Source organism: Xenopus laevis, chromosome 8L, assembly GCF_017654675.1.
Source record: "Xenopus laevis strain J_2021 chromosome 8L, Xenopus_laevis_v10.1, whole genome shotgun sequence".
Classification (NCBI taxonomy): domain Eukaryota; kingdom Metazoa; phylum Chordata; class Amphibia; order Anura; family Pipidae; genus Xenopus; species Xenopus laevis.
In genome coordinates, this window is record NC_054385.1 from 91,126,093 (window position 1) to 91,142,083 (window position 15,991).

At 36.9% G+C, this 15,991-nt stretch overlaps 1 protein-coding gene across 5 annotated transcripts in view; it reads left to right on the forward strand.

Moving 5' to 3' along the window:
• Positions 1-15,991, forward strand: part of cep170b.L (centrosomal protein 170B L homeolog) — a 58,390-nt gene that overhangs the window by 20,785 nt on the left and 21,614 nt on the right. For 3 of the 5 annotated variants that reach the window (XM_018230622.2, XM_018230619.2, XM_018230620.2), the window contains exons 4-12: positions 839-917; positions 2,148-2,206; positions 5,420-5,549; positions 7,716-7,823; positions 9,963-10,448; positions 11,127-11,881; positions 12,956-13,135; positions 13,242-13,377; positions 13,981-15,687. In XM_018230622.2, the coding sequence (XP_018086111.1) occupies positions 839-917; positions 2,148-2,206; positions 5,420-5,549; positions 7,716-7,823; positions 9,963-10,448; positions 11,127-11,881; positions 12,956-13,135; positions 13,242-13,377; positions 13,981-15,687 (3,640 nt within the window). The remainder of the gene's footprint in view (positions 1-838; positions 918-2,147; positions 2,207-5,419; positions 5,550-7,715; positions 7,824-9,962; positions 10,449-11,126; positions 11,882-12,955; positions 13,136-13,241; positions 13,378-13,980; positions 15,688-15,991) is intronic. The other 2 variants (XM_018230625.2, XM_018230621.2) reach the window with 1 other exon arrangement.

A 15,991-nucleotide genomic window follows, 5' to 3' on the forward strand; every position in this document is an offset into this window, starting at 1 on the left:
CTCCCAGCATCCTTCAATATTCAGTTAGACTGCAAGCCAGTCATTTTATTGAGCAACATGTTGGAAAAAGCTTTGTTTCTAGCTACCATGTCTTCCCAAACTCACGAGTGGGCAGCTGTAAAGAACAAGCAATTATATTTTCTTTATAATAGCATAGAGTAGCTATCTCTTTTTTAGGAGAATAATAAAATACAATGCTTTTTTTATTTCACAGTTAATAGTTTAATGGCATATTCATATAACTGTTTAAACAGCCCTAGTTAACTACTAGATTGACGATTAAAGACTTGCTTATAGATTTGTTCTGTATTTTATAGAGACAGCGGGAAAAATGTATTTACCCATAAAGACTCTTCTTAGGTCATAGTTTAATGAATTGTTCAAATAGGCAGGATCAGAATAGAGTATGCTCATTTACTACTAATGTGCAAAATTGCATTAACCTGTATGCAAGAATTTGTTTTCATTACTCCTCATGCAGATAAAAGCAGGGTACAGGTAATCACTGATTGGTTACCAAACAGTTGCGGATTTTCTCAGTCTTGGTAAATGAGTCTTTATAAATAGAAAAAGGTGCCAGGTTATTTAATAATAATCACAAGATGTTCTTTTTTTTATTCTTTTTATTCTTTATCACTTTATCAGTGATTACGATACATTTTAGGAAGCTATTGCAGCTAACAATATGCTGTAAAACGTGTGTATTTCTGTAAAAATATGTTGGATATAAAGCTGTGTAACTTCTGTATTGGGAAACTCAAGTGCTGTGCTGTCATTAGAGCACAACGACCTTTGAACAAATGATCTCTCTTCTGACACAGCTTCTTTTTCTCTACAGACTTTTATAAATGATGTAAGGATTCCTGACCAGAAGTACATTACTCTGAAGCTAAGCGACAACATACGTTTTGGCTACGATATCCTTTCTTTATTTAAGGGTGGTATTGCAAAACATGCTATTTGATGAGCTGTCTGTTTTGGGTATTGTTTCTTCTTGCATATCCTGTTTTAGTGCTATCAGTAGTGGATTGTTCAGTCTGGTGGAATTTATACTACAGGTGTAATAAACTGCTTGGAAAGCAGCAGGTTAATTGATATTACAACTGCCAGATAGGCACAGAAATTCTGGTTCATTTACTTCTAACATGGTAGACAGGACAAGCCTGCTCCACACCTGCTCTTCGCTTTATGGGAAATAGAGAGCAGGTACAGGACAAATTAATTATGATAAATAAAAATGGCAAGACAATAGAAAAGCCCTTAAAACGAACCTGTCATCCAGACATAAAAAACTGTATAATAAAAGTCCTTTTCAAATTAAACATGAAATTCAATTTATTTATTAAAGCATTCATAGCTCATTTCAAAATCTCAGCCGTCAATCAAATATTGCCTGTGAATTACTTTCACTTTTCATTCAGCATTTCCTAGATGTTACTTCTCTTCCCCTCTCTTTACCATTTAATTGTGTAACCAGGGCATGGAGATGGACATCAGGTCCCCCGTTCTGGTGCACAAACAAGATTTTGAGATGATACAAAGCTTGCCTTAATAAAAGTGTCCACAAAATGGCTCCTGCCTGCTTGCTATAATTATGAGTACCCAAACCGAAGAAAACAAGATTCAAATAATTTATATAGTGTAATAAACATTTATTTTGCTTGACAAAGTGATAAAATAGGATTTGGAATATTTTTTTCTGGTTCCCTTTAAATAAAATGTCCACAGAATCAGATGTTGTGAGTATGGGAATCCCATCAGCTTGTATGGGCACCATCTGTCATATTTACAGGTTTAGCTAGGGACATAATACAGTATATGAGCAATGCATACATGTTCCTTTAACTTTATAAGTATAGTAGCAAAATGCCATAGGGATAATAAAAATATTGACTTTATAGCATGATAGCGCAGGTTAAATGTGTGATACCGGCAGCAAAAGTGGTGCAAGATCTCTGCAGTAGGTACCACATTCATCCTACATAGCATTCTGCCAAGTAGATATTTATACTGTAAGTGTAATTCTGTGTTGTAACTGGAGTAGCGCAAGACTTCATTTGAGTGCAATGTAAACTAAATGTATTAAATCATTTTAGTGATACTCTCCGCTTCACTCTGATGTTATTCCTCCTTGACCACATGTTTACATATCAATTTATATGTCCTGGAGCAGATCCAGCACCAGGTACCAGAAGAGGCACTGAAGGTTAGTTAGAATGGTTTAACAAAGTTTATATATAACATGTGAACCTATTTTTTTTTTCCTTTTTGTATGGTCTCATCCCAGAATTCCCTATGTATATGTTAGCCCTATCTCACTTTGGCCACTGATTTTGTACATCTGCTAATGAAAGCAACATTCACATGGAAACCACTTGTGAGGACCATTGCCAATTTTCCTGATGAAATGGCCCAGCAAGCACAACCCCCTACAAACATCTCTGTATATACCAGCAGGTGCAGGCTATATATAAACTGATGGTTATGTTACCTGATTAATTGGCTCCAAGCCAGATGGATAGATGTCTACAGTGATCTACATTATTGAAGCTGCCTCTGTAGCACCTCCGTGCCTGCAATGATACCTTGGCAGTAAGCCTGATGCACTATAACGTCCAAAACATACATTCTTAACATACATTTGATTAACATCTTCAGACATGCAACAACGCATTTTCTGTAAATTAAATAAGTAGAGGATTTATTTATTTTTATATTATATAGCTTTTATATGTATTTATATATTGTCTAAAAATAAAATACGCAAAACGACATTGGTTACATGAAATGAAACATAAACACAAAAAGTTGCTTTTACAAAAACCCTCAATGTTTTATTAAACTAATTAGGGGGGAATGTAATACATTAAATATACACAAAGGGAAAATGTATTCATAGTAACGTGTTAAGTTGAAAAAGACACGCGTCCATCAAGTTCAACCTTGAACTTGCAAAATGCAAAGTTTTAAGCTCTGCTCAAAATAATGCCCTTTTGTTGTGCTACATTCATCAGTACTGTGGCCCTCCAGTTTTTACTTTTGAACAAATCCCTGCATCTTCTTACAAGGTTGGTACAGGAAAAGTTTTTTAAAGGGGTAGTTCATCTTTAGGTTAACTTTTAGGATGGCAATAGAATGGCCAATTCTAAGCAGCTGTTAAATTGTTTTTTTTTTATAGTTTTTTTTAATTATATGCTTCCTTCTTCTGACTCTTTCCAGCTTTCAAATGGGGGTCACTGACCCCATCTAAAAAAACAAATGCTGTGTAAGGCTACAAATTCATTATTATTGCTACTTTCTATGACTCCTCTTTCTATTTAGGTCCTCTCCTATTCATATTCCAGTCTCTTAGTTAAATCAATGTTGCTAGGGTAATCTGGACTCTAGCAAACCAGATTGCTGAAATTACAAACTGGAGGGCTGCTGAAATAACTCAAAAAACACAAATAATAGAACATTAAATCAATTGCAAATTGTCTCATAATATCACTCTCTACATCATCCTGAAAGTTTACTCAAAGGTGACCAACCCCTTTAATATTAGTAGTTGTAGTATACAATATGGACAGTGAAGAATCAATATGTGTGTATTAGAAAATCATGGTCTTACCCCAGAACACTTACGGACGTGTCCCTGTTAATGTGTAGAGTGGCATTGGCTCTAATTTTAGTGTTCTAGCATTTTAATAGATTTCTTTTACCCTTGACTCTAAAACCTTATTCTTTATGCCATTCTTAAAGTTTATTGATATGTAACCAAACTCCTGCATTGAATATTATTTTTGGTTTGCTCAATGGTTCTGGGCGTGTGCTAAACACTGCCTTACACACCACTGTATGTTTTCTTTTAATCAAGTTACTGGAAAGACTGGAATGGAAAGTACCTGAGTATAAATGTTGGAAGCATACTTAGCCATTGCTAGTTCATACTTAAAGGGATACTGTCACGGGAAAACCAAAACTCATCAGTTAATAGTGCTGCTCCAGCAGAATTCTGCACTGAAATCCATTTCTCAAAAGAGCAAAAAATCTTGTGTTAGGAAGCTGCTATCTCGTTAGCTATCCATTGTTCTGTTGTTTGGCTGCTGGGGGGAGGGGGGGTGATATCACTCCAACTTGCAGTACAGCAGTAAAGAGTGATTGAAGTTTATCAGAGCAAGTCACATGACTGGGGGCAGCTGGGAAATTGACAATATGTCTAGCCCCATGTCAGATTTCAAATTTGAATATAACAAAATCTGTTTGCTCTTTTGAAAAAATGAATTTCAGTGCAGGATTCTGCTGGAGCAGCACTATTAACTGATGCGTTTTGAAAAAAACATGTTTTCCCATGACAGTATCCCTTTAAATTTGCATTATATATTTAAAAAATACAGGTATAAAAACAAAAGACTTGTGTTTTGCATTAGTGACTTTTTTCCAACAGACTGGGAATGAAGAGGTGAAAATCCAGAATCATTTTACGTGCTACAGCTTTTTATTTCCGCAGTATTAAAAGGCAAATCAGCTATTACCACATTGGAAAGTTTGCTAACAGCACTTATGTCCTAATTAGCATTTCCCTTTTAGCACATATAACTTTTATCCAGATTGGAAAAAACAAAAAAAAAGTGAGTGTTCAAAATATATTGACCCGGCCCAGCGTTTCTTAAAAGAGCTCATTATTTGTCAGTTTTGCTGTAGGTTCCTCTGCTTCAGATAGTTACAAGCATTTAACTCCAGGACTTGTCCCAATGGTTTGTGTTGAATGTGTGTTTTGTTTGGTACAACATATGTGGTTGCTTGGCTTTAAACTGATTAGCTATTTTGTTTTTCTAGCACTGCATTCCAAAATTTGTCCTAAGTTCATGGCTGACATCTACTGTTGAAACAGATCCATTGCTGAATAAATGCAATGGAAATCCTGGCTTTAAATTTGTTTTTATTGAACAATCAGTATGACTTATTGCTCATGTACCTTTAATTCAGCAGTCACTTCCTACCTTTTGCTTTTACTCTATGTGATATTATTAGGCATTTGTCTGACACCTTATTAGTGTGCTAGATCTGCAGTGTGTGAGTGTGGCTATCCTAGATAACTCTGCTGGGATATTTTTGCATTACCAAGTAATTCTTTCACAACCAGTACTCTATAGGAAGTGGAGTCCCTCATAAAGATACAAGGTAAGTTAATGAATGAAGGATTGGTAAAACCGCTGCATCCATGGAATATGGTGACATCAGTTTGTAGACAGAGGGCTAACACGTGGGAATTTAAAAATGCACCATTAGATTTGGCCTTTGACTACTGTATACATAAACAATTGTCTTAATCTGTCATTTTGTTTTACCTCTTGTGTCTCTGAAGACGTTGAGTATTTAAAATGTTCATTAACTTTTGGATCCATTATATTAAATTTACGATACACATACTTTTTAGCATGAAAAATACACCAGCCACCTTCAAATGTGTTTGAAAACATCTGCCGTTAGAGAAGACCAGTTTAAAGAGCAAGGTGCCCACGTGGACTCCTCCCAAGCAAAACAGGCTGACAAGAAATCCACTAGTGGTAATTATCAACTATTTTTGTCATTTGAGCAGTATTGTATTCTGTCTATGCCAAAAAAAAAGTGCATTGTTTGTTACTTTTAATTTGGGTTGTTTATTGCCAGACAGTCTATATTGGTTATGGAAGCCAACTCTGCTGTTCAGCCATGTAGAATACGTTTTTTTTCCTAATTCTACTCCACTGAAAGAGCAGTCTGATGTGAAAAATAGTTGTGATCTGTTGCTGTTGAGGTTGATGTCTTTATTAGTGCTCAGATACAGTCAGGGTATTTGACTTTTCCTATGCTGTTTGTTTGCAGTTTAAAGGAGAAGGAAAGCTCCAAGACAGTTTATTGCCAACAGATTAGCCACAATAGTGCAAGCTAGAACACTATATTTATTCTTCAAAATGCTTTACCATACCTAAGTTAACCGCACTAGATACTGTCTCTGTTTGTTTAGGATAGAAGCGGCCATATAAGCTTGGTGTGACATCACTTCCTGCCTGAGTGTCTCCCTGCTCACTTACAGCTCTGATTAGATTACAGCAGGGATGGGAGGAGGGAGGGGGAGAGTCGCAAACTGAGCATGCTCAAGCCCTGCCCTGGAGATTTATGCTGAAAACAGGAAGTCTGATACAGAAGCCCGTGTGTACACAATAAAAGGAAAGAAATGCTGTGTTTCTTTTGACAGAGGACTCAGAGCAGCATTACTTTGAGGGTTTACTTGTATTTATATAGACCTTTCTGATAAAGCTTACTTAATTTTAGCCTTTCCTTCTCCTTTAATAATAAATCAGCCAGAAGTGATGATTCCTGAAATGTTGCAAACGGTTGTTCACAAATGTATTTAGTTTCTCTAGACACATAGGATAGCTTCAAATATTTCTGCACAATAGTATGCTCTTCCTTAATCAATTCAAGGTAAGTAATTGTTCTAAACATATATGATCATATCCTATGTGTTAACAAATTTGAGTGCAACCCTTTCCAACATTTCAGGTACCAAAAGCCTGAGCATTCACCTTTTTTTCTATTTTCCTACACAAGATAAAGTGACTTGCTTGTCACTATGTCAACTATTGGCTAATAACACAGAGCAACTACAAATTTGTGTTGCACATACATTGGTATTATTGGTTGCATGTTAAATGAGAGGGCTTGATGTTACAGCAACTGTGTACTAATCCCTACATGTTTCTTGTTAAATGGAATACTTACCCAGACAGATTCTGTCCAGCGGAGTTCATTGCAGCGATCTTCTTCTCTTCTGTAATCTTCGTAATGGACCGGTAGAGTGGCGCAGTTGGAGCAATTTTCTGTTTCGCGACAACTGTGCATGCGCCAAAACTCCCGAAAAATGCAGAAGCACCGGTCACATTCCGAAGATTACCGAAGTGGCTGAAGATGTTGCCTGTGAACTTCGCCGGACAGAATCTGCACGGAGGGATAAGTAAAGAGTTAGGGGCATTTGCCCGGTGCAGGGGGGGCAGCTAGATTGGGGGGAAGGAGGGAGAGAGGTTTATGTAGGGTAGCAGGCTAGGGTTTTTTTTAAATTAAGGGGTTGTTTCTCCTTTAAGGTGGCCATATACATTAAGATTTTTATCTACCTAATGACCAACTTGTGGGCACCAAATGATTGTCCATTGAACTAGTTTTCACTTACATCGGTAAGAAAATCGATTCGTCGGGTTAGAAGATTTTCATCGTTCACAGTGAAATTTATCCATTGTCCAGGGCCAAGCAGGTCGAAAAGATCTTTTAAAAATCTTACTATGGCCACCTTTTGGTCAGGATATTCAGACCTCAAGCAGATGTAGGAAACTCATCGCTAACTTTTGTTGTTTTCCAGATTGGCTGATTTTTATTTGTTTTGTCTCTTGTGAATCCACCCAGAGCCAGATTTGCCATCTTTTCCGGACAATAGGTTTATGTGATGAAAAGAGGAATTGAGGCTATAATTTTTTTTTTTTAATTTAGATCTGTAGTTACCTTTTTAAAAACTGCTATGTAAGCTGCACAACATTTGAGCAAGTTTTAGTTGAGAACTTGCTGCATCTTTCCCACAAAAATTCTGGCAATACTTACTGTATGATATTTGGTCATTATGTAGGTAGTGCCATTTATTTCTAGTTTAATTGCATGTCTACGGTCTTACAGGAAATCCATAAATATATTTTAATTTGTAGATGTTCCTGCATACCGTACACCTTTGTACGGTCAGCCATCTTGGTGGGGAGAGGATGATGATCACAAGCTTGAAAAGGAAGGCAGAAGACAAGATGAACACTACTCAGGTGAGCTTGCTTAGCTAGTTTTAAGGGACTTCTCCATTCACTATAATAATAATTATAAAGTCATTCTAAAATTGTGACTTCCAAGTGCACTGCTGTCAATCCATCCTGCAACCTCCCAGCAACTTGTAGGTTAATTATAGGTTGGTACTGTCTGAACTTTTATGCAAGATAAGTGCGTGCTAGTCTGAGATTCAGGAACACCCTTTACTATGACATGTTATATTATAGCCTTGACTCATACCTAGGATAAGTTCATTTTTGAAGCTAATAGACAAGTTGTTATTAAAGGAGAAATAAAGCCTAAAAATAAATAAATAGAACAAATGTGCTTTTTTTATAATACTGTCTCAGCCCGGAGGTTCAGCAGCCCTATAACGGAAATCCATTCCCTCAGAGTTGTTCACAGCAGCTTTGATTTTGTTAGGCCATCTTTTTAATGTCTGTGAATGGCATAATTTTCTCTAAGTGTGCTTTAAGTAGCTGTTGAGAGGTTATGATATCATAAAAAACATTAATGTAGTTCTCTCTTGTAGAAGCTGATGTTTCGGGGGTTATTAATAAATTCTGATGCAGAATTAACTGGTTTCTTTGTTACCATGTAATGTCACCCTTCTATTATTTAGTTTTTATTGTATACTGCATATTGTGAGTTGGTCTCTGAGCTCAGATACTTGACAATAGCAAATAATACAAAAAAACAATGGGAGTTAATAGGGGGGGACTTGGGCTGGTACTGACGCCTAAAACTTAAATGTAGCATTTCTAACCTCTTTGTTGAGCTTTACTTCACCTTTAAGACTCCCACAGAAATCAGATGGTGGAATAGAATCCAGTAGGGCCATACTGTATAGTCTGTACAGTCATGGATATCTGCATAAAACATTGTAATTTTTGTTTTCAAAAGTCCTTTGTTATTTATCCTTGGAGTAGTTGACCCTGTCTGAGAGTTATTCCATAAATGCATGTTGCTAGTATACTGTATGTACTGGGCTAATAGACACCGACTACAACATAAGTCCCTAAAATAGAAAATTACAGGTGGATCTCTTTGCTGGATCAGTTTGTTCTGCTTAATTTACTTATATTAAACATACGACTGGCACAAGAAATATTGCATCTAATACTAGTGATGGCAAGTGAAAAAGACTACATAAAGAACATTAAAATAGGAAGATATATCTGGAACTGGTAACGGAAAACCAGAATAAACGCTGTGTATATTGCAAGTGACATCCAGAGAGGTGTGGTTGTAGAATGTTTGTGCTACAGGGTAGACTTTTTAGCTATTCATGTAGATTTACCCTACTGCAATATTTAGGAGTAGGGTGGGAATATGCAGAATATTCATAAAAGCATATAAACTGAAAAAACGAGGGATTGTCATAAGAGATAAAAATAAGTTATTACATGTTTTTAGATTAATATATTTGGCAAAAAAAACATTTTTATTTTTGTAATGTGCTGCTCCAAACAGCAAAATGTACAATCTTTTGCATTGTTTGGATTGTGCATATTTTTCCCCAATACTATTCTGTTCCCCAACAAGTTTCTTCTTTAGCCAAAAACCCAGCATGGTTTAATAAGGCTAAAATAATGTTTACAAAATTACTTTGCATTGCTATGATTCTTGGTGGAAATAAGGTGATAAAACAAGTAGAAAAAGGGTAAAAAGCTGGAGTGCAGTTTATATTATACAGTACAGGTATGGGACCTGTTATCCAGAATGCTCGGATGAGGTTTTTCCGGATAACGGATCTTTCCGTAATTTGGGTCTTCAAGCCTTAAGTCTACTAGAAATTCATTTAAACATTAAATAAACCCAATAGGCTGGTTTTGCTTCCAATAAGGATTAATTATATCTTAGCTGGGATCAAGTACAAGCTTCTGTTTTATTATTTCAGAGAAAAAGATAATAATTTTTTAAAAATTTGGATTATTTGGATAAAATGGAGTCTATGGGAGACAGCCATTCCGTAATTAGGAGCTTTCTGGATATCGGGTTTCCGGATAAGGGATCCTATACCTGTACAATGAAAGAGTGGTGGGAAAATAGATTCATATTTCCAAGATGATCGAAAAGAACATTGGAAGGCTATTTGCACACTATAATTTCTCATCTTTGATTTTTTTTTTTTTAAGTAGAAAGGCCAAAAGATATGACTCAACATGAGGAAGAAGTAAGTGGCAATATGAGCTACAGGGATGCTCCGGATCAGTGCGTGTATCCATTCAGAAGAGAACCAAGTTACTTTGAAATTCCAACTAAAGATTTCCAGCAGCCTGTAAAGCCCCCAGAAACCCAGGTCTATGAAATCCCTACTAAGGACACAGATGTAGTGCCCCCTGTAACGCCCCCAGTCATGCAGAGCCATGCCTCTTTTACAATTGAGTTTGATGATTGTCAACCTGGAAAAATAAAAATTAAAGATCATGTGACCAAATTTTCAATGAGGCAGAGGAAAACCGCTGGAAAGGAACCTGGTCCAACAGATATGGTGTCAGCAGAAAGTAAGGTGGCTGACTGGCTGGTTCAAAATGACCCAAGTTTGATTAGAAGGCCGTCTCCAGGAGAAGATGTCTACAGTACCAAGAGTGATCTTCCCATTCATAACAGAACTCTTAAAGGTAAGAAGTGATACATAAAATCAAATGTCAAAAGACACACCCATTACTGATACAGCTCCCTTCAATCCAACTTTATTTCCTCTTGCAGCTTTCATTTTAACAATTGTCCAACTCCCAGTGAGTTGCTTCTCACCACTGATCTTACTAGAGTGAACTATCTCCAAAAATACACATTTTTTGCTATCTTTTAACATTCCTGATTTTTCTCTCTTAAAAACCCCACATAAAATTTTAATTCTCCTACTGGTAACTATGCAATTTATCAAGATAGATTTTTGTGTTTTCCAGTTACTTTACCATTTGTATCTGATTCAGATAAAGAGCAAACACTGGAATACAATTCCTCTGTATTAGCTCGGTGTCATTTGTGTTTTGTTTTTTTTGCTGTTTTTAGTGCACATATTTATTGACCCTGTTAAAGGATTCCATGCTTACTCACATCTTTATATAATGATCTCCTTCTTTAATATTGTGTATGTGGATGGAGGTATCATCAGCAATGTTGAGTCCAAAGCCTTTTTTAGAGTCAGTTGGCATGAACAGTCTGAACAGCCATGACATTAACTTTGGTGTCTTGTTGGGAGCAATACAAAATACCCCATCAAGGAGCAACTACTAGTTGCAACACAATATGCATTACATAACATTTTACTTGAGACTATTTTTAATCTATTTAAGGTAACAGGCATGAAGACGGAACACAGAGTGATTCAGAAGACCCCTTGGTGGCCAAACCTGAAATCGAAATTGGAACAACTGATCATCCACAGCTCCAGCGACAGATCAAGCGTGAACCTGAAGAATTGCTGCACAGTCAGCAGGCGTTTGTCATAGAGTTCTTTGATGATGATGCCCCTAGGAAGAAACGATCCCAGTCTTTTACACACAATGCAGACTCCCCTCAGAATGATACAGACCCAGTCCTTAAAGCAAAAGCTGACAAACGAAAGGGTACATTACAAGTTGAAAAAGTATCGACTAATGGAACAGGCTCATCTGCACCAGCATCAAAATCACTGTCAAGCCCTTCATTTCCACAAAGATCAAATTCTTTTAGGCGAGAAAAAACAGAAGACCGCATCTCTTCTGCACCTACAACAGCAAGGTTACCAGGGAAGAACTATGGAAGTGTTGGGAAGAAATCAAAGCTTGCCCAAGAATTTGCTGCTGAATATATGCATGAACAAGCAGAGGTATTTAAACAGGCAGCAGAAAAACCCATGACCTTGCCTTTGTCTACATCAATATTGCAGCAACCAGCCCCACAAGTGCAAATGTCAAGCCAAGCACAAACAATGCAGCTGACATCTGATGTAAGACCAGGAAAAATGAAAAATGAAGAAGAGGACAACCTGAGTGATGCTGGAACATATACAATAGAAACAGAGACACAGGATAGAGAAGTTGAACAAGCAAGGAAAATGATAGACCAGGTAAAGTGAACTGAAATACTGAACTAAAGGGTAACAGTGAGAGAAATATGTTATGGACTGGGTATAATGCTAAGAAAAACCATAGGGACTCTCGCTATATTATATTATGAGTGAGCCCTCATCAAATATTGGACCCACTGTTTATTGACTAAAATGTTAGAATTGTTAGTAGCCTAATTAAAGTGGACCTGTCACCCAGACATAAAAAGCTGTATAATAAAAGTCCTTTTCAAATTAAACATGAAATCCAAATTCTTTTTTTTATTAAAGCATTCATAGCTTTTGTAAACGCGTTTAAAAATCTCAGCTGTCAATCAAATATTGCCTGCCCCTCCTCTATGCCTAGGCATAGAGGCGGGGCAGGCAATTACATTCACTTTCCATTCAGCACTTCCTAGATGTCTCTGCTCTCCTCACATTCCCCCAGTTCTCTTAACCATTTAATTGATTAGCCAGGGCATGGGGCTGGACATCAGGTCCCCCATTCTGGTGCACAAACAAGATTCTGAGATGATGCAAGACTTTTCTTAATAACAGTGTCAACAAAATGGCTCCTGCCTGCTTGCTATAATTATGAGTTCCCACACTGATGGAAAGTTTTATATAATATATACAGTGTAATTAAAGTTCATTTTGCTTGACTGACATGATTAAATAGGATTTGAAATACTTTTTTTGGGTGACGGGTCCACTTTAAGGATGTAGAAGACAAACGTAAATAATATAATTTACAAACGTAAATAATAAAGTACATTTTACAAAACCAATTTACAAAAAAAAGTTATAATATTGTTGTAGACTGATTATTTCATGTGCCATGTATTCTGAATCAAGATTGTGTTAAAATGATGTTATACACAAAGAGCTTTGTAGCACTGTCAGTGCTACATCTGGCTCCCAAGCCTCCAGTTGCACACTTATGTATTGTATAGCACAATCACGTAATCATATTTTCTAAGTGGTGTGTATGTGTTTGCCCACTGTTTTGCTATAAAGCTCAGTTTTCTGTACTTGGTTACTGAAACCATTTAAGTAGCAGGCTACATATATCTTAACACTTACATTTGTATTTAGGTCTTTGGCGTTTTTGAACCTGATGAGTATTCCAAGATTTCATCCACAGTTTATAGGCCAGTCATTAAATTGGGAAAAGAGGAACCTTTTGCCAGTGAACCAAGTGCGCTCCACAAGCCGATAATGTCGTTGTCAACTCCACCGATAAAACTAAGTAATGGACTTCAGGCTGAAACTTTGGTATGTTTCAGTGTTACTGAATGCACTTACATGCATTTTAATTAGCTATGCTTTTGCCAAATGTAAATAACTGAACGTTAATTGTTTTGCACTATAATATCTGCAGATTGAAAGATCTGGGTCCAACTCCAAATCAGGTCAGAAATGGGTTTCCCGTTGGGCAAGTCTCGCTGACAGTTACCCCGATGCATCTCCAACATCTCCTTTGGACAATCAGAAGCAGGGTTTAATTGCAGATGATGGTAAATACAATAGTTCAAATTTGATGTAATTTTCAGTTTCTGCTGGTGGAATTTTAGAGTAGTTGTACCACAGGTTTGGATGGATTTTAAGGATTCCCTTTAGTTAGCTACAGTTATAGAAATGAAAATAATTGCCCCAAATCACAAAATATTTAAATCGGGGGATGCATCAAATACTGAGTTTGGTTAAGGATTTGACCAAATTCCACCATTTTTTACAGGATTTTAATATGGCTGAACTGAATCTGAACCATTAATATCAGTTAATCAAATGTATTGCTTCCATTCTAAATTAGATCAACAAAACACCATACATATTTTGTGCGACAAATTTTCTTTTTATTATGTGAATTGGATCAAAGCAAAAAAAAATTATGCAAGTGGCTTTAATATTGCATAATTTTAAATTATTAGCTCATTCCCAGTGTTTAAAGACCTATTATTACAATGGTTCTATATACTGTACATGGCAATGTTTAATGTATTTGTTGGATGTCAAATAATAAAGGTAGATCATCATAATGTGAGAATTTGCAGATGGTTCTGTTTGGTGTATTTAACAGTCATAATGAAATTAGAATTAATCAGAACCTTGCATTACAGAAGACGTCATTGAGCGTATAGAGGTCCAAGGAGAAGCAGATCCCACTGTGCCATCAAGAACAAGGCGACTCCTTCCACAACTTCCTCCTGAAAATTTAATGCCAGCAATTTTTGTTTGCCAAGAGTCTTTATCAAGTGAATCTCAGAGGAAGTCTGTGGAAGAACCAGAAAAAGGAATCTCTGCAGAAAACAGCAGTTTATTATTAGTTCAGGAGGAACTGGATCCAGACAGCCTTAGTGATACAAGCAAGTCTGATGATGGTGTCATATCAGTTAGGAAGTCTGTCAAGGCTTCTAACACTTATAGAAATGGATGGAATGGAGAGGAGTTTCATAGTAGGGAACCATCTGTTCAAAGGACTTCAGTACCTTCTAGTGAAAAGAAATCAACTTGTTTTTATGTTGGAAATGATGATGTTGGAAGTGTAAAACAAACAACCTCTGGACTGTCCTCTAAAGATCTAATTAAGAACCAAGAAAGCCACATTAACCTGAAACCTAATTTACATTCAAGTGTTGAAACTCCAAGTTCAGGAAGGATAGTTAATCAGTTTCATAAGAAAGATAATGGCTCTGCAAAAGAACCTCTTTCATTTGTAAGGCAGGAAAGCTTTACCAAAGAGAAGTCCAGTAGCAATGTTTCATCAAATAAGCTTCCCCATATTTCAACTCATCCATTGCTTAAAGATTTAAGTGTTACAAAACCAAGTCATGATTACAGTCAGGAGACACGTCTAATACTCAAAGAGACAGAAACGGCATTGGCTGCTTTAGAAGCGAAGCTGTTTACACAGTCTCACCTTGATGAATTAGAAAATACTCCTTGTTTACGTGATGACTCCTTGTCAGGAGAATCTGATGTGGACACTGCCAGCACAGTTAGTCTAGTCAGTGATAAAAATGCACCAAGTCATTCGCAGAAAAACCGAGTTGTAAACCTTCAGAAGGAAAAGTCCTCCTCCACATCTTCTATACAAGAACCGTATTGTCAGCCAAGTGCTCGAGCACGACTTTCTGAGAAACGAAGGACAGTTCCTGCTGATGCTGGAACCAGAAACATAACTAAGCGGCAAGGGATGACACGTAGCACTGGAGCACGTGGTTCGTTAGACTTTACAGACGAAGAAAGATGTTCTAGTCTTCCTTATATGCCAGTTTCAGAAACTGTTTCATCTGACTATGAGAATTCTTCTTCAAGGCATATTTCAAGGAGAAAACCATTTGCTCAGACTTGCAAAGATGAATCCAGTAGATCATCAAATGCACAAAAAGTTCATCAGGCTCTTACACGGTCTAACAGTTTATCAACTCCGAGGCCTACACGAGCCTCAAAACTGCGTCGTGCTCGTCTAGGGGAGTCATCTGACAATGAATGTGCTGATGTAGAAAGATCAAATATAAGTCCAGGAACGTCTTCTGCCAACTCCTCTTCTGCTAAAAGTTCTACAGAACCTAAAAAGCCATCTCGTCTAGATATCCTTGCAATGCCAAGAAAACGAACAGGCTCATTTAATGTTCCAAGTGACTCTGAAACCTCTTCTTCAGTGCGAGCAATGTTTTCAGGACGTAGCGTAGACCAAAGTTACACAAATAGAAAGCCAGCTGTGGCAGAAAGCAAACAACCTCTTAAGAAACCTGTAGCACTTCCACAGAAGCAAACTCCATCAAGAGCACGCTCAAGCAGTGTCAAGTATTCCTCATCTTCCAGTAAGTTGTTGCTATATTTAATACTAGAATTAATAAACAGCTTGCTTTCATTCTACTGCATACATTATTCTTTGCTTTATGAGGAGCACAACAGATATTAATGGTAACATACATTAAACAGCTGTTATAGTATGGACAATTCAGTATGGTGCAAAAACCAGCTAACTGCTTGGCTATACAATCACAGAAAATGTACATTATAAAGAGACTGATTCCTTTGGCTTTGCAGAAAATGTAAAGTTTGTTGATACCTTTTATTGGCAAACTGAATAAGTAACAATTGCAAGCTTTCGGAGCGCACAGG